Genomic DNA, 18,116 nt, shown 5'->3' with positions numbered 1-18,116 from the left:
GTGTTTGTGCATTTTTGGCCAATCAGGTTAGGTAGGTTAGGTAATATACTGTAGTTATATAAATTTTGCGTCGATAAAGCCGCAGGTTCAGCTAGTTTATAATAAAACTAACTGATTTAAAATTTTCTGTACAATTATTAGTTTTTTCGCAAGTTACGGTGTCCTTAATTGTCAGATAATTAGAGGTAACAATAAATTTCGAACTTGGCAGTTTTCATTATCCAAACTTGAATCTTTAAGCCTTGGACAAATTTTGGACCAATTTTTACATTATTCTTATTTATGATATTCTTATAGGTTATTGTAATTATAAAGGTTATAAAATATATACAAATATCAAATTAATATTTTCTTGATAAGCTCATTTCATATTTTTTTTTAATTAGAAGTTGCACCCATGCAAAATGAGGCGACACTTACTTTTATAAAGAACTACAAATAGAATAAATATAAGTTAATTGCAGATTTCTTTTGCTAATTTATTGATTAAAATACAACAATTTAGATTTAAATCTTTATTTGTATGTACAAAATAACACTTACATCTATGAACAACATATTAAATATGTATATGGCAAGAATATTAATATATGACTGATTTAAACTGTTTATAAAATGGTTCTAAAATGAATACAAGTCAGTCTCATTGGAGCCCAAGCATTTTTAATGAACACTACAAAGTCATAAATAAAAGTAATATATTTTTAAGTACACAGTACAATTTGCATTATACGTCACATAAAAATAAAAATAAACCTAATAGAAATGTCATTATTTGTGCATTTGCTAAAAAAAATGCCTACGTTTCTCATATTATTAATCTTAAAAATATTATAGTTCCAGTATATTTAAAAAAAAAATTCATGCCCTGTATGTATGTCAAATGTATAACTAACTAGTCTTGTAATAATTCCTACTATATATACCTAATTTAAACAGAAAAAGTATGAGAACTTTTAAAATGCATATTTTTCGGTTTTCTAATCATTTTGTTTTATAAAAAATTTACAAAACTAATAACGATTTTGTTACAATAATATTGAAATGTTTTCTTTATTGTGCTAGTTTGACAGCTGTTTTAGCGGCTTCGTCAGCATCATTGATAATTTTGAATGGCATACCAGACTCTTCCAGAATTATTTTAGCTTGAGCCGAGTTTGTACCTTCCAATCTAATCACAAGGGGATGCTTAGGTGGGTTCTCTTTGCAAGCAGCAACAATACCCTTAGCTACAGTCGCACAGTTCACAATTCCTGAAATTAAATTACCAGTTACAATTTGAAATATATTTTGTGATATTTAATAGATATTGACATTATTGATCATTGAAAGATGACCAACAATGAAAGTTCATAAAATATGTATTTTTTATGGAGGTTTTTAATATATTATTCACTTTGTTGTAATTCATTTCTAAATAATAATGTAGCCTTCTAACTCCTAAATGATCACCACAAATATTGATATGACAGCTAGGCAACATGTACCAGGTTTTCCTATTATAGTAAAAATGATAAATAATATAAATTACTCACCAGCAAATACATTTACAAATATAGCCTTTACTTTAGGATCAGATTCCAAAATTCTTAATGCTGCTGATACTTGTGACTGTCCGACACCACCACCCAGGTCCAGGAAGTTAGCTGGTCTTCCTCCACTCAACATTATAAGATCCATGGTGGCCATAGCCAAACCAGCGCCATTAACCATACATCCAATACTACCATCCATATCAATGTAAGTTAAATTAAGGGCTGCTGCTTCTCTCTGAAAATATTTTTATAATTGCATTTTAATATGTTTCATGTTTTATTTCTGTGGTAATAAATGTATCTGAAATATTTAATAGTATTTGGACATTGCATATATTTATATTTCTCAGTGTTGTTTTGTTGTTTAAGCCTGTTCTGGGATTATATTTAAAATTGTAGGAATTTTGCTTATCTGATTTACTAATAATATGCTTTACTAAAATTACATCACAAAACATCTGTTTCTGATGCTTGAATACATTTTGACAATTATAATATTTTGCACAATCTATTGAACTACTATTTATGTTTTCAACTTGACTGTTGATAAAATTATATAATGACACATCACAATGTTGATAAGTAATAACTACATTAATATTTTACCATTTTTGCTTAAAGCATATATGATAAGCAATTGCCCTTGTTTACTTCAAATATTTCGTGTCAAATTCAGATAAGCCACAATATAGTGATAAGTTATAATTATCAACTACATCAAGTATAATATATTATATGTATACATATTTGTGCAAAATGTATTCACACATCACATCTACTATTATTATTATTTTAATTTCCCTTTAAAAAAATGAAAGGACTTAAAATTACTTCTCTAGGATCCGTTTCTGATGTATCATCTAAAGCAAATATGTCTTGTTGTCTGAACTGAGCATTGTCATCAAAGTTAATTTTTGCATCAACTGCTACCACTCGTCCATCGTCAGTCTCAACTAGAGGATTGATTTCAAGTTGAGTTGCATCAACCTAAAAAGAAATATAAACAAGTTCATAACATTCTCAATTTCTTCAGAATATATTTGATTAATCTCTACTTACTTTAAGGAACAATTGCCATAATTTCTTAATTTCATCAGCACATTTGTTAACTAGAGGGCCCTTGAATTCCAAAAATTCAGCAACTTCCTTAGCAACTTTGTCAGTTATACCTTCATGGATGTCAATGGGCACTGTCTTTAGTAAGTGTGGGGTTTTTTCAGCTACTGCTTCAATGTCCATACCACCAGCCGGAGAAGCGACAAGAGCAGCACCATTATATGTCCTTTCCATAACAATACTTAAATATGTCTCTCGTTTAATGTTAACACTTTCTGCTACCATTACCTTATCTACAAGAATACCATCTTTGGGCGTTTGCTTCGTAATAAGTTTATGACCAATCATATTTTTAGCTAAATTAAGTATTTCCTTTGGGTTTTTCGTTAAGTGAACCCCTCCTTTAAAGCCATTATCGAAATGACCCTTTCCTCGTCCACCAGCTAGAATTTGTGCTTTTACTACATATTCTTCAGCCTTGAAACCTGATAGTGATTTCGGGTCCAGAGTAGAATCAATCAGACGAAAATTTTGTATCGAAACTTGATGCTTTCGTAATAAGTCTTTACTATGATATTCCTGGAGATTTAAATGTCTTCGACTATTTATTCGTGGACAATATTTTTGGGTTAATGTCCGCAATACTTTAAAGTTCTTAGTTTTAGTTAAAGCAGACATAATTAAGTTTGTGCAATTGGTATATTTTTTAGATAACACTAGAAAGCACCAACTAGTATACTCTACGATATACTGAGATTATAGATAGTAGATATTTGTAATAATAATAAGAGTTCAAAAGTCACTTCTACAATAAAATATACATAGCTTCGATGTGCTATGTATAAGAGTCGGCACCTGCCACCTGTTCAATTGACATTTGACATTTTGAAGTTGACTGACGGAAATTAATAGCATTTGCAAAGCTCACAAGGTCGTAATACATCTTTAATAAAATAAATTCGTGTTCGTCAAATAAGAATAAATTACTACAATCTTTTGTAATTTATTTTTCTGGACCAAATGGCCACAAATGTAACCAATGTAAAACGACACTATCAGTATGAAATAGAAAACATTTCTTGTAATCGATTTATATTCTAAGTACTGCATCAAATGAAACCAAATTAAAATATATTTCTTTCAAGTATTTTTTTAACTTATAAAAGCAGTTTTGAATCATCATGTTACAGTGTTGAATTAAATGTAAAACTACCACCGGATCGGGAAAATAGGAAATAATATAAAATTAAACACTACCTATTTTTTTTTTTTAAACAGAACGACTGCACGAGCGCGATTCGTGGACCGTGGTGTTGTCAATTGTCATACATCAGTACGGGACACTTGTGTTGACTTTTTAATAACCTAAAAAAATATTATCAATTATCATAACCTCATCTAAACTATAAAGACAATAAGTAATTAAGTAAATATTATAATGTGTGATAATACAATTAAAGTCGGTGAATATATCGTTATACAAAAGCAAAACTATAAAAAGTTACATAAATTCAATAAACCAAATTCATCCGTAAATGTAGGAAAAGATACAATAAATTTAAGTGGAATAGAAGGATGTCAGTATTTTTCTATATTTAAGATGATACCTAAAGGTACAAAAAGGAATAAAGAATATGACATAGAATTATCGAAAGAAGCACTTAATTTAATACAAGAAATAAGTTTAAAAACATCAGGTACCGATAATAGAAATATTTACGACGATGGAAGATCACAAAAACTATCGGCTACTGAAATTAGCGAACTCAAGAGTGATTCCATAAGCGCATCAGAAATTGTTGAAACTTTAATTACAAATTCAAATACATTTCACAATAAAACTGAATTTTCGCAAGCTAAGTATTTAAAAAAGAAAGAAAAGAAATATTTCGAATACATTCAAATTTTGAAACCCAATCTCCGAAATATTACTGAAATATTATACAAATTAGACCCAAGCAAGGTACAGGGTGTTCGTATAGATACTTTGTCCCAAATTATGACATTATCAAATATTAGTAGTGAAGGTAATCATTTGCTTTATGATTCAGGTTCTAATGGTCTCCTTGCTGCTGCCTTATTAAGTGCAATGGGACCACAGAGTAATGGACAATTGGTACATATGCATCCCGGAAATATGTCTCAGAAACAAGCATTGTTAGCTATGAATTTTACTTCAGAGCAAAATAACAAATGTGTATCAGTTAATGTGTATTCAGTCTTGAGACAAGTGTACCAAGGTTCTGACACTAATTCCGCAGATTCCGCTACAGAAAAAACAACCAATTTGAAAAGAAAAGCACCAGAAAATATAGAACATGAAAGTAAATTGCCTAAGCTAGAGGTGTCAGATACCATTAGTGACGTTAATCTAAATAAGGAACATGATGAGGCAAAGGAAAACAATGATGATAAGGAGAACAGTGAGGTCAAGGAAAATAGTGAGGTTGATGAAAGAGCACCTAAGAAACCTAAATGGCACTTTGATAATATAAAGGCTTCAGAAATTTTAACCCAGAAAGTTGACTCTTTAGTAATAGCATGTAAAGAAGACCCTCAAAATATATTTATGGAACTTATGAATTTTGTAAAGCCTGGTAGACCTTTTGTTATTTATTACAGTGTAGCTGAACCACTGCAAAACTTATATATGGCACTCAAATCTTTAAGTAATGTTGCTGCTTTAAGATTAACCAACAATTGGATGAGAAATTATCAGGTATTTTTTTTTCTACCATTTGTTTTTCTAAGAATTTTTATCTTTCTATTTATTTCAAATTTATATTTATCATAGTTATCTTTAACAGTCCATTAAAATTTTAAAATAAATAAGATTTTATTTTTAACCATACTAAATTTTTAACATCAAATATTTTCATGATTTAATTAATATTGGCATGCATTTTTTTTTGTTTAGCTATGCACTATTAAGTTTGTGTGTAGTGATTCTTTGAAACAAGTAGTTGTCTGATAAGTAATCCTTTTTAAAATTAGGATTAAATTAAACTTTATCTGAATTTTTGAACATACTATTTTTTATTACAGATTTTACCTGACAGGACACATCCAGAAGTGATGATGAATGGATCAAGTGGATTTCTTTTATCTGGTTATATATTGAAATAGATTAATATTTAATTGAATATAAAAATTAAATATTGAACAATGTAACAAGCTTTCTTTAATTTTTAAATGTCATACAAATCATATATATTATCAAAAATTTGCTTCTTTTTTATAAAAGATCTGTTGCTAGCTTTTCTAATTCTAGATAAGCAAAATTACAATTTATTCCTACTATAAAATGTTGAAACAGTTACAATTCATCATTAGTGTTACATGTAATGTTTGCTGCAAAATTAAATGAATATAAAAATAACTGTTGAACAGGTTGGCAATACAATACAATGTTTGTGTTGGTACATAAACTATTTAACATTATGTCACTGAAGAAATATTTCACATAAACCATATGTATGTTTTAAAACAATGTTACGTCTAGAATATTTGAATAGTATTAAACATTTGATAGTTTTTCACTTCTAATAAAATGTATTTAACATTGTGTATGTGTGCATGAAATTGATATGAAAAGCGGATATCATTAAAAATCTTTTTTTTTTTATAATAAATAATTTATTTTATAAGCAAATTAATCCTTCAATCGCTTTAATAAAACACAGGATAAAATAAGATAAGGTTTGACAGTTCAAATCATAAGAAAAGCATTTGGGCACATATTTATAGGGGACATACATTCTTCAGGCAGTCTATTTTAATATAACACAAAAGGAAACTATATTCAACTATTAAAGAACGTAAAGGAATGTGTATCAGTCTGATTATATTAATCCTCTAATGCATTATGATATTTCATTAAATTAACATAAATAAACAAATATAACTGTTTCACATCAAAATTTCTAATATTATATTCGAGAGGAACATTCATTAAAGTTAAATCATTTTCAAAGTTGATAAAATTATTCACAATTTGGCACAAGGATTTTAGTTCCACTGCACAATGTTCATAATTTAATTAATTTTGATTGAAATGTGGGTTTTTTTTTTTAATATGTAAATAATAATTGTACAAATTTGCTAATGTAAATAAATGAAAACTATTTTAATAAAATGATATTTGTGTATTGCGTCATAAATAACACATTTTTATTGCGGTAACTAGTACTAATAACATTAGTACTTTAATCTGAAGTTAAATTAGATTTGTAATAAATTCAAAAACTTTTCTAACTTAATAATGTATGGGTATGGGATGGGTTGGTTTAACGTAATTACGTATTAAGTAATAGAGCATTTAACGCCCCAATCTTAATATGAGTTTTATGAATTATATTTTAAAAAATAAACTGTTTTCTAAAGAAAAAAAATTCTCACAGAAACAGTCAACGCAGTTGTTTGTGCCAAATGTCCTATACATTCAATTATTATTACTAAGTATACATATGTGCAAAAATTTGTAAATAATAATGTTAAAATTAATCAAATCTACATTTAAAAATATTGTTTGATTACTAAAAAAAACCTAAGTTTCCTACGAAGTTGAAGATATGCACCATTTTAAGAGCCCAAAGCTAGTCATTAAAGCCCTATCAAAAGACTGGTATATTCATTTACTTACTCAAATAGTTTGTATAATTTTTGATAGCCGTTTCTGTTATTACAACATATCTCTCCTAATGCAGTAGGCCTCTAGAAAAGAGCATATTATGCTACTTAAAACTATAAATGTAATTTGAAGCCATAAATAAACAATAAAAAATATACTAGCGGCCTACTAATGCAATAATAGAGATCGTTTATACTTGATTACGAAAAAACAACGATTTAAATGCATTTAAATTTATCGGCCGATCATATAAAAAATAAAACTACATAATACTAAAATAGAAACTGGTTTTACAGCCACATAAATACTAATTACCGCTACATCTCTTAAAGAATATACATAAATTGCGTAAAAGATAAATAAATAGCGAATTCATTAGATGATTAATTATTATCAACATATCAATCAGTGGGGACATCATCAGTATAAAAACCAGAACAACAACGTCGATACTGCATCACTATAATTTGATCGAAAAAACGTTTTTGAAAATTGAACACACATGTGCAGTATTGCTTCGATAATTTTTATATTACATACATTATGGAATAACTTTGGTATTGGTGTTAATATGAAGGCATGCATAGCCGTGAGCAGCACAACGCAAACAGCAAGCGGCCGGCGACGCCGACTGCGCACGCAGCGGGGCGTCGGCGGCCCCCGACACCTCTCCCGACGGGCTGGCGTCGTGAGGCTATGAAGAGTCTTCATCGTACCAAGTACGAAAGTCGCACATCTCATCGTAGTCATCCTGAAAGACGAAGTTCGTTCAATATTATGTGATGTTAACTCAATGTATCAAAAAATTAGCTTCGAGCTGAGTGAAATAGAGTAACCTAGTTATAAACCGACTGTCGAATGAGTCGCCTCAATGAAATGTATAGGGTCAAGTGCTTCCATTGTTACCAGCCGTACTTCTCGAGCCTCAACAACCGGTACTCACATAACCATTCCCAACGAGGATCGAGTCAAGCAGACGGATGGTCGTAAAATTCTGCAGAATTAAAAATACTCTACCAAAAAATATAGTCACTGACCGACATCCAGGCGTGGTCGAGCACGTCCTCGGCGGCGAAGCGCAGCTCGGGCTGCGGACGGAGCATGTTGGCCACGAGGTCGATGGCGCCGGCCGACACGCGCTCCCAGTGCGGCGCGGGGAACTCCAGCCGCGCCGACAGGATCGCGTCGAACAGCTTCTCTTGGTCGCCGTCGGGCGACGAAAATGGAGGGAATCCGCACAGCAGGATGTAGAGAATTACACCCGCCGCCCAAACGTCGATCTAAAAATAATAAATTTACGTTACACATTGAAGGCAAGTTTCGATTTCAAAGTTATATGTTATTATAAGTCTAACCTTAAGGCCGTATCCAGATTCGAGCAGGATCTCGGGCGCTACGTACGTTGGCGTTCCACAGACGGCGTGAAGGGGCCGCCATACTTCTACGGCTAGCCCAAAGTCTGCTAATTTCAGTCCACGTATACTACCGTCTGAGCCCACCTCAACCTAAAACATGTATTTGTAGAATTCTTTAATCTTAGAAAATAATACTTGATTACTTTATAAGTGTCAGTAGATTGTGAATACTTGCAAAAATAATTTAAAAATGTATTAATTTTTCCCTAAAATTTAATAAGAATTTAAAAAAAAAAATGAAGCAAACATGGCAATAAAACTGTACACAATCGTTTAAAAACTTCAAGCAAGTTAACTAAAAGTCAAAATAAAAAAAATATTGAAGTGAGATGTTATACTTTAAAATATTTTATATGTATGTTTTTGGTTTAGTGCATGCGATTTACTTTTGAACAATATTACTAACAATTAGTAAAGTGTTTTAATTTAATGAAAGTTTAGTTAATGTCTTACCAATAAATTTTCGGGTTTGATGTCTCGATGCACGATAGAAAGCGAGTGTAGGTATGCAATAGCTGATGTTAGGTGACCTATTAGCAAACGCGCTTGGGGCTCAGAAAATTTAGAAGCAGCTGCGATACTATCGAATAAATCACCACCTAGAAAATACAAAAATAGTTGGAGACTTACGAGTACTAAGTCTATACTAACACTTGAGAGTGACATTTCGTTGATATTTCCGTATACGGTTATGGCAAGAAAAAAATATATTTGTGCGTACACATAATTATATTTGCCAATACGCACAGATTCATCACGCATACTTGAGACGCACGAAAAATATTGCAAGTTAATTAAATTTTCCCTAAAAATAGGGGAAATTTTAACTATTTATTTTATTTACTCTCGAACTTGCTTGCGCTTTACTTTGGTGCTAAGCTTAGTAACTCTGTTTGAAGGTATTCTGTAATCTGTTTGTTTAACTTATGAAGTGCATAATGATTAGTTATATAAATAACCTTCGCTTTTATTTACATTATTATTTATTGAAGCATTTTATATTATAATTAAACAGTGGTAATTAATGTTAACAGTGCTTTATCGTGCCTTTAAATAAAAGTACATAATCCAGACATCAATTATTCACCTACTTTATTGCAGTATGGGAAAAGTGAAAGTTAAATATTATATATGATGATTGTTATTGATTGAATAAGTAGTATATTTACCACTAACTAATTCCATGATAAGAAACAGCCATTCGGGGCTGTCCTGGTCTTCAATAAGTGAAACTATGCGAGGGTGGCATAACTTTCTCATCACTCTCACCTGAAAATATCATAAAATACATTTTTTATCTGTGTCTACAAAATGTCAAATTCCCAAAACATGTTTATTGTAAATGATATTATTGAATCTAAGAGATTTAATATTTTATGTCAATATAATATTTCGAATTGAATTCAAAATAAGTATTTAATAATTTAATAGATACTTACTTCTGCCTCTACATAATGTTCTTTGCCTTTGCATTTTGCCTTGTCAATAACTTTAAGAGCATACTCCTTTCCATTTGCTTTGTCCTTACATACTCTTACAACTGCAAAGTTGCCATCACCTGAACAATACGATTTATTATTAAACATGAATGCTATCATTGTTATAAATCTAAATATTAAACAGAATAAAATGAATTTATTGTAATGAAGTTCAGAATTAGTTAATCCATGTCATTTACTATTTAGATAAACATCTGGAAATTTGCAGTTTATAAATGTTATCTAAAATATTTCCTTGTAAATCATTAATGCTGCGAATAGGTAAAAATTGGCTTTTATTTATTTATAGAGCAGAGTCCGAAACGAAAATCAATGGTTCCTTTTCAATCGTAATTATGACATGAATTAAAACGATGTTAAATAATATTATTTATAGGTTTTATTTTCAATTGTATAAAAAATTAAATGACATACAAATCATAATAAATTACTCAAATAATTATAGCATATTGTATATACTAAAAGATAATATATAAAAAATAAAACTTTAGAGTAAGTTATTAAAATCGATTGTCACTCATAGCAAAAGTAAATTTTACGATGCATTTGATTTCTTTAGTATCAAATGATGCCGTCAGCACTTGTAGTCCAACTGTTCTACAAAAAAAATGATTACCATAATCTTTAAGGACACTGGCATGACATGACAACTAAATTATGAGTTTACAAAAGAGTACAATTAATTGAAAATATGAAAACGCAAGTTGCTCTGTATTTTGAGCTCTTACCATTCATGTTTTGCATATATTTCTATTGTTAATATTTATATTAAACTAGTTATAGCCCTAGTTTCGCGTGTTAGTCGTAGATTGAAATAGTAAAATGGTATAAAAAAGTTAGTTAAAAAGTAGAAAAGACACACTTCCTTAGAGTACAAGCTTGCTTCATACCAAATTTAATCAAATTCGGTTCAGTGGTTTAGCCGTAAATGCGTAGCCGACAGAAAACACACAGACAGAGTTTCTTTCACATAAGCATGAATTTTAACTAACGCTCTAATGGAATGTGTGATTGAGAATGCATTACTTTAAGCGTCGTAAGACTATTTCATTAGTCACCTTCGAGTAATATTACAATAATTATATTGTGCCGAAATGAAACAATAGTAAGCTGGCAAGAAGCCTAAAGACAACTGAATGCAATAGATATTATAATTATAAGTTCAATATGAAGCTATCAAATCTATACAATATGCAACATTCTTGCCATATGACATTATTGGCTCGTTTATAAATACTCGGCGGGTTTTGGTGTGACATACCAATTTTTCGTTAACAGAAAGTGGCACACTAGGACGTATCGACCCTCGGCATATTAAGTAGTCACCGTACAATAGGCTTGTTTCCACTAATAATAAATCGGATGGCTTTGAGTTTCTAATGATTAACCATGATAATTAGTAAATAAAAAAACAACTTTTCTACAAAAATAATAAAAGATTAATTATATTTTTGGAAAATAAAATCGACAAAATGAGGCATTTAATCACGTGACATTAAACACCAATCAGAGTTGCGTGACGTCACACCTCGCGAAACAAGCGCGGAACGCTACGTTGTTGCTATCAATTATCATTATGGCAGATAAACTGGGGGTACTACTTGGTTCTGGATCTTTCAAACACTCTGCGATTATTGACAAACTTTGTTTTTTCAACATATATCTTCTTGGCATTCGAACTTCGTTGGTATACAACCTGGTTTCATGCGCACTTGTGTCTTTACCCATAATATGATACTCTGTATAATTAGTCATATCATTTGGCAACTAAAAACATAAGAAGAGTTTGAATTATTACATTTTATAAAACGAAAATAATATTTTAACTCAAACAAATCATAAAGTCCTATTCTAGTCCTAACATTTTATAGGTTATGTGTAATATATTATATTTGCTAAATTCATTTCTTTTACGATACATTTATAACTAGATATATAAAGTTGTATTTAATACTTACATCGAAATGATCTTCACAGAAATAAATTGTGGAATTAGTTGACAAAATAAGAGCATCTTGCCTCCATGCCATTTTTAAGCACTTTATTCGTATTTATTTATTGTTTGGTACGTATATGAATAATTTGTCTGGCGTTTTTATCATTGTACTTTCACATTGGGGCACCATACAGTATTTATAATACGAGGAATTCATTATTTATTAAAAAACACAATTGACTGTCATACACAAACACGGCTGTTTCGCGAGGTGTGACGTCATTCAAGACGCCATGACAGTCTTGGCCTTTTTCGCGGTCAATTTCAAGTTCATTTCTAAAAACTCAAAATACTAACATAAAAACCCTATTTTTCTTAAAATAGTATATTTTTGGGGTGAAATAGATGCTAAGCTATAGTTTTAAACTAATTTCCAAATTTTGTCAACTAGCCTATTCGGGTGCGTTACCTATGATCTTGCCGACGCTGTACTTGAGACGCAACGGTTGCGGCAGCAGGCCCGTGAGCGGCGCCGCGTCGCCCTCGCCCGCCGCGCCCGCGCCCGCTCCCGCCGCCGCGCGCGCGCCCGGCCGCAGCGGCATGCGCGGCTTGGGGCCCGACCTGCGCACGCACACGTGACGATTCAACGAGTGATGACGAATTGAGGGTTTTCCTCCAAAATAGAGAGGGAATCGAGATGTGCCGGGGCAGTTGTAGGGGAAAATTAAAAAAAATAAAAGTATAAAAAGCTAAAAATAATGTAATGAAGAAGTAAAAAATGTATGTAAATTAAAGTTTTTGAGCAAAGAAAAGTTAAGAAATAAAAATTGTTTAATTTAAAATTATATTTGAAATAACCTCTTAAACGGGGTGTACAAATAATTAAAACATTAGAGATTTTTTTAATTGATTGATTTGCTTCATTTAGAGGAATCTGAAGTTGGTCCTAAGATAACATTCTGTAGGAGTTTGGTAACACTTTCCGTACCTAATACGACAGTATTTCTTATTCTATAGTTGTCAATATATCGGACGGTCGATTATCAAAAGGTTTTGTTTTAAAAAATCATAAATAATATAGATCATCAAAAAATAGTTACCTTGTATTTCTTGAAATTGAATTGCATTTACTTTTCCTACATTGTAAAACAGCCTTACTTTCCTCAAATTCGAGTTCGAAGTCTTCTTGATTGACTCTGTAAAGAAATAAAACGATATAAATAATATATTTAGCACAGTTGAAAAATATTCCAAGCCGCGTACAAATAATTATATATAAATAACAATACTTTTTTAATGAATACTTATAATATCTATATTGCTGAAAAATAAACAAATTCTTGTAAAATACTCAAAAAGTACCTTTCGTTTCCATATGCAAAAAATACATCTTCCTCTTCAAAAAACTGGTGCAAAGCGGTGACAGGGGTTCCAGTTTGGGTGAATACTTTGCGAACACAACCGGTGTCTAATTTAATACACTCAGTTATCGCCGCCAAGGCATGTTCTAGAGTTGGACTATTGCGTTTATTCAATAACAATCTGCATACCTAAAGGAAAAAAATATTGTAAATTTTCTGTGTATGTGTTCTTCAATTAGCCCTTATGATATATATGTATATTAAATAGTGTATAAACTAATATAAAAGATTGTTTTTTTATACTCTGTAGATGAAAATGAACAATAGAAGTCACACAATAAAAAAAATTATATTAAGTATTAATTATATTAATTTTATAAAATCTTTTAATGACTGGCTCAAGAGGTATATGCGAAATGTAAAGATATAATAATATATATTTTAAATTTTGTCTATGTATCCTCGTCAAAATCGTTACATAACAAACTAATTAAAAAATAAGTTAGTTTTTTTTACTTTTAAAATGTGTTCTTTATTTGAATTATTTCTGTTGATCTACTTGAATATTATCATTGTATAATATTTATCAAATGTATTTTCCATCTATCAATAAAATATCCCTGGGTTAAACTAATTTATAAACATATGGCGTCATAATGGATCAATACTAGTTATAACCACGTAACTGCTTTAATCCATTTACACAATTTTATTTAAGTATTTACTTACATTACTTTATATATTAAAACTATTTACCTTGCGGGGTTTCACTCCATTCCTAATAATAGTAACTATACGGGGCCGGATTACATTATCCCCAGCAGGGCTAACTCTTGGTGTCCCATTGCCGGTAGAGTTACTACCATTTGTCTGAAATTATTTTTAAATGTTACATATTTTTTTCTTTATAAGAGTGAATTTCCTGCACAAGGTTAAAAGCATGGCTTGTGTAATCAATGTCCTGTTCACAAACAGTCTACACATTCACAGCTTTATTTATGGTTTAAAGGTTATGGGCTAAATTCGGTTTACGCAGGTTTTCTTGTTCGTGGCCGCTATTCTGTATTCCGTTTTTAATTCAGTTGCGAGTTCTACAATTTTAACTGTGCAGGCAACGCGAAGCTTGTAGACGGTTTTCAATTGTAAATCCAATTCCCGGAAAGAACTGAGCGTTAGCTGCCGTATTAAATTACACGTTTTTGCAATTATCGTAATTAAATACATAGCTAAGTGGATCCGACTCAAGTGGATTACCATTATCTATTGTGGTTTTGAATAAAACAGGTGGTGTTTATGGTTGAAACGCAATAATATTAATTTGAAGGAACATCCTAGTTCCCACCTAAGGCGACGTAAGGGGTGGTTTTTACAGTGTCATATCTATCTTACTACCACTTAACAAAAGCTGGCTTATTTGCTATTCTGTCTATTTAATTTAAAAAAAAAGCATTCTGGTCTGCGAGAACAAGGAGTATTTTATCATCCGGCAAGGAGTATTTTATATTTTTTTCTCAAATGTAAGCAAATGCAGAACTATTTGCTCTTTGTTATACAGCACCATATCTTGATGACGGCATCTTCGATTAACTTGTGCCTGTGCTTTTATTTTGATAATTTTCTGGTGGCTTATATACATTGTATGGTAATTTGTATGTTTTATGGTCTATGAATTAAGTTTGTATATAAATAAGGTTATTATATTATAATTTTCTTGACATTCTAAAAAAAATAATAACCAAATAAATAAAAAAAGGACAATGGCGCAACCTCTATGAGCGGGACTTCTGGCGGAGGGCCAGAATACCTACCAACGCAGCGGTACTGTTTTTGTCGCTAAAGCATACTACTTCTGTGGCGGCTTTAATCAGTTTGTTGTAAGAAATATCTCTAATGGCGTAGATAATGATGATAACACCCTTATGACAGATTTATGCAATAGCGGCCGTACAAGGAAATTAATAGCTCACTTCGAGATAGTAAACACTGTTACTCTCTATCCCCATACTGTAATGGTTTCTTAGGACGATAACAGGACGATCAGGAAAATCAGGAACAGTTACAATTGATTTTAAAAACTGCCAGTATTTTACTTAAAATTTCATAATAGAAAAATACAATAACTTTTACTGGTTTCACACTGTATTATAACCTGGGAGTAAATCAACTCCAATCAAAAAGGCTAGGGTTAGGAGGTACAAATATAATGGCATGCTTGCTTTATATTAAAATTTTGGAGATTTGCATACATCTTATTATATACGAATGATACACTATTATTACTATTTAATCAGATTTTTTTTTTTATTCTTATTTATGGTATTTAACTGGGGTTTGGTAAAGTTAACTAAAATATATGCATTAAAATTAAATTTAATTATATAAAAAAAAGAAATCTTTTAAATTTGTAATAATGATGTTATAATAACTTATTCTGTTTCATTAAAAAACCATTTACAATATAAAATAATTTAATAGTCACCTGCAAATATCGGGATAATCGATTGTTAGCTCTGGCTGGTGATGGACTTGCACTATCACTGAGAGACTCGGGTCCACTTAATCTAAATGACTGCGGTGTAACAGCACTCGCTTCATAGTCTAATCTCTTGAATGGTTCTCCAAAGCCACTACACACATATGACTGACCATCTTCTAAATCATCTAGTTTTCCTACCTAAGATTGAGTTAATTAAATTTTAGTAAGTCTTCTTATGAAATATATGTTTCTTTTATTGGTTTCTGTATATATATTTTTTTAATAATCATATCATCAGTGGAAAGGAAAATAGAAATAAAATTAAATAAAAACACTAGAGCACCAAAATGGTACTTTTACTTTTTTACAAAAGGTTTAGTTTTTTTTTATATTTAGATAAAAAAAAATACTATTTTACATATAATAAAATTACTTTAAAAACTAATAATAATTATGAAACATAATTATATTTATTTTAAAAGTTTGTAGATTCACAAATTGTATTGTTTTCATCAAATATCATTATATCAAAGCAGTTAATATTAATTTATAGTAATGATTTTATATTATAATTAAATTATTCATTGTATAGTTTATTCCCAAGCTTCTCTCAGATGGAAGTTTTATAGTTGTTTATTTCTTTACATATAGGTATTTTAAAGTTCTTACTTATTTATGTACAATGACATCAGTTCCTTAAGTTGTTGAATAGTACATTGAAAAAAAAAAAACAATTAAGCGCAATGATAAAAATTAACTTACTTTTCTACCTTCTAGAGAGTATATCGTTCTAACACCGCTAGGCAATGTAACATTATCAACTAACACCCTAGTTAAGTCTGCAGTTAAACTGTCAAAAGATCTGAAATTAAGAAATTTATTTGATATCATATATTTAATTCAGTACACAATTGTGTTTGTATGCAATATATGTATTTAAACTGAATGCATACACTAGTTAATGACATAATTTAGTTGCAGTGAATGACTCATTGTCAATTTAAACTGCTGGCTTTATTAAAGTTAAATATGTAAGCTAAATATCAATATGGAAGGCTGTAAATAACACATACATTGTTAGTGTTTTCAACAACTTTTATTCAATAAAACTTTTATGTTTAAATCTTTAGAGTTAATAATATTTATTTTTTTATTTATTTATTAATATCATTAAATATTGTAAGGGAAAATTTAATGTCTCGCTTCACTTGTTCCGTTTTATTTAACAGTGTGCAACACAAAAGATCTGAAATAGGTATCCTAATAGGAAAGTGAAAGTGATTTAAAAAACTGTCAAATAAGACTGAAAAATGTTATCGCTTACCTGTATCTCTCTGGCAAGACTGGAATGATGACTCCTGAATAAAATTTATCACCATTTCGAAAAAACCTGATTCGTTTTGCTTTCCGTGCTGGTTGTGACCGAACCATTACGTTGCGTCGATTCGTCCTAGATTTCATAATTTCCATATCACTTAAATCTTTTTCTAATTCGCAAACAGAGCTCGAGCGGCTCCCGCTACGGCTTAAATTGTTCTCCATCCTGTTAATTTAAGAAAGTTGCAACAAAGTTATAATTTCGATAACGGAAAGTGTTAACATGAATCAGATCAATCTTACCTTAGTTCTTGGCTATGCTTTACGACGAATATTATTTAAGTTTTTTAATTTATGGAGATCATAATTTAATCGAGTCTCATTTTATTATTTTAATAGAGACTCAAATATTTGTTATAAATTAAATACATAAATTGAAGCAATTCTGTACTTCATGAAACACGGAAATCTGCGGAAATCAGCGCAGGTTACAGATACAAAAAATAATAGACTAACAATTAACAACATCTGTAATATTTTTTTTCTATTTCAGTATAAAACTATTTTCACAAAATCCGATTTTTATGAAAATATTTATTAAAACTTATGAAAACAATATATATTTGAATTTTACTGCTACCAATTAATAATATGATTTTATATAAGTTATGATAAGGTAAGATGTACTTTTATAAAACTTACCGTTATTTCATTTAAATTGTTTAAAATGACAAAATGATTTAATTTTATAGTATTAATATTGTTTCAAGCATTTTTTAAACGAAATGAAAATTTAAGTGTGGAGGTAAAATGTTTGTTTGAATAATTCGAATTACAATTAAATACAAATAGTAATTTTAAATGAAGAGCTTAAAAATATACTGTTAATCA

General features: G+C 30.2%; 3 protein-coding genes across 3 annotated transcripts; 1 reads left to right on the top strand and 2 right to left on the bottom strand.

Annotated features, from left to right (window-relative positions):
* Positions 1–500: 500 nt before the first annotated feature.
* LOC125074686 (succinate--CoA ligase [GDP-forming] subunit beta, mitochondrial) lies at positions 501–3,444 on the bottom strand. Its single transcript, XM_047686075.1, has 4 exons — positions 2,595–3,444; positions 2,367–2,522; positions 1,536–1,770; positions 501–1,253 (listed from the first exon to the last, which is right to left on the bottom strand). The coding sequence occupies exons 1-4, from the start codon at positions 3,267–3,269 to the stop codon at positions 1,054–1,056; spliced, it is 1,266 nt and encodes a 421-aa protein (XP_047542031.1). The 5' UTR covers positions 3,270–3,444; the 3' UTR covers positions 501–1,053.
* A 447-nt stretch (positions 3,445–3,891) lies between these two features.
* On the top strand, positions 3,892–6,184 carry LOC125070447 (tRNA (adenine(58)-N(1))-methyltransferase non-catalytic subunit TRM6). The gene is made up of 3 exons (XM_047680333.1): positions 3,892–4,935; positions 4,990–5,310; positions 5,637–6,184. The coding sequence occupies exons 1-3, from the start codon at positions 4,030–4,032 to the stop codon at positions 5,715–5,717; spliced, it is 1,308 nt and encodes a 435-aa protein (XP_047536289.1). The 5' UTR covers positions 3,892–4,029; the 3' UTR covers positions 5,718–6,184.
* A 20-nt stretch (positions 6,185–6,204) lies between these two features.
* Positions 6,205–17,697, bottom strand: LOC125070439 (serine/threonine-protein kinase GA29083). The gene is made up of 14 exons (XM_047680320.1): positions 17,529–17,697; positions 17,233–17,451; positions 16,671–16,770; positions 15,912–16,106; positions 14,189–14,302; positions 13,434–13,621; positions 13,172–13,267; positions 12,541–12,692; positions 10,076–10,194; positions 9,806–9,905; positions 9,090–9,235; positions 8,577–8,726; positions 8,259–8,501; positions 6,205–7,972 (listed from the first exon to the last, which is right to left on the bottom strand). Exons 2-14 carry the CDS (start codon positions 17,448–17,450, stop codon positions 7,916–7,918), a joined length of 1,878 nt encoding a protein of 625 aa, XP_047536276.1. The 5' UTR covers position 17,451; positions 17,529–17,697; the 3' UTR covers positions 6,205–7,915.
* Positions 17,698–18,116: the final 419 nt, after the last annotated feature.

The sequence above is a fragment of the Vanessa atalanta genome, chromosome 2 (genome assembly GCF_905147765.1).
Source record: "Vanessa atalanta chromosome 2, ilVanAtal1.2, whole genome shotgun sequence".
Taxonomy (NCBI): domain Eukaryota; kingdom Metazoa; phylum Arthropoda; class Insecta; order Lepidoptera; family Nymphalidae; genus Vanessa; species Vanessa atalanta.
This window is presented reverse-complemented; position numbering and strand designations above follow the sequence as displayed.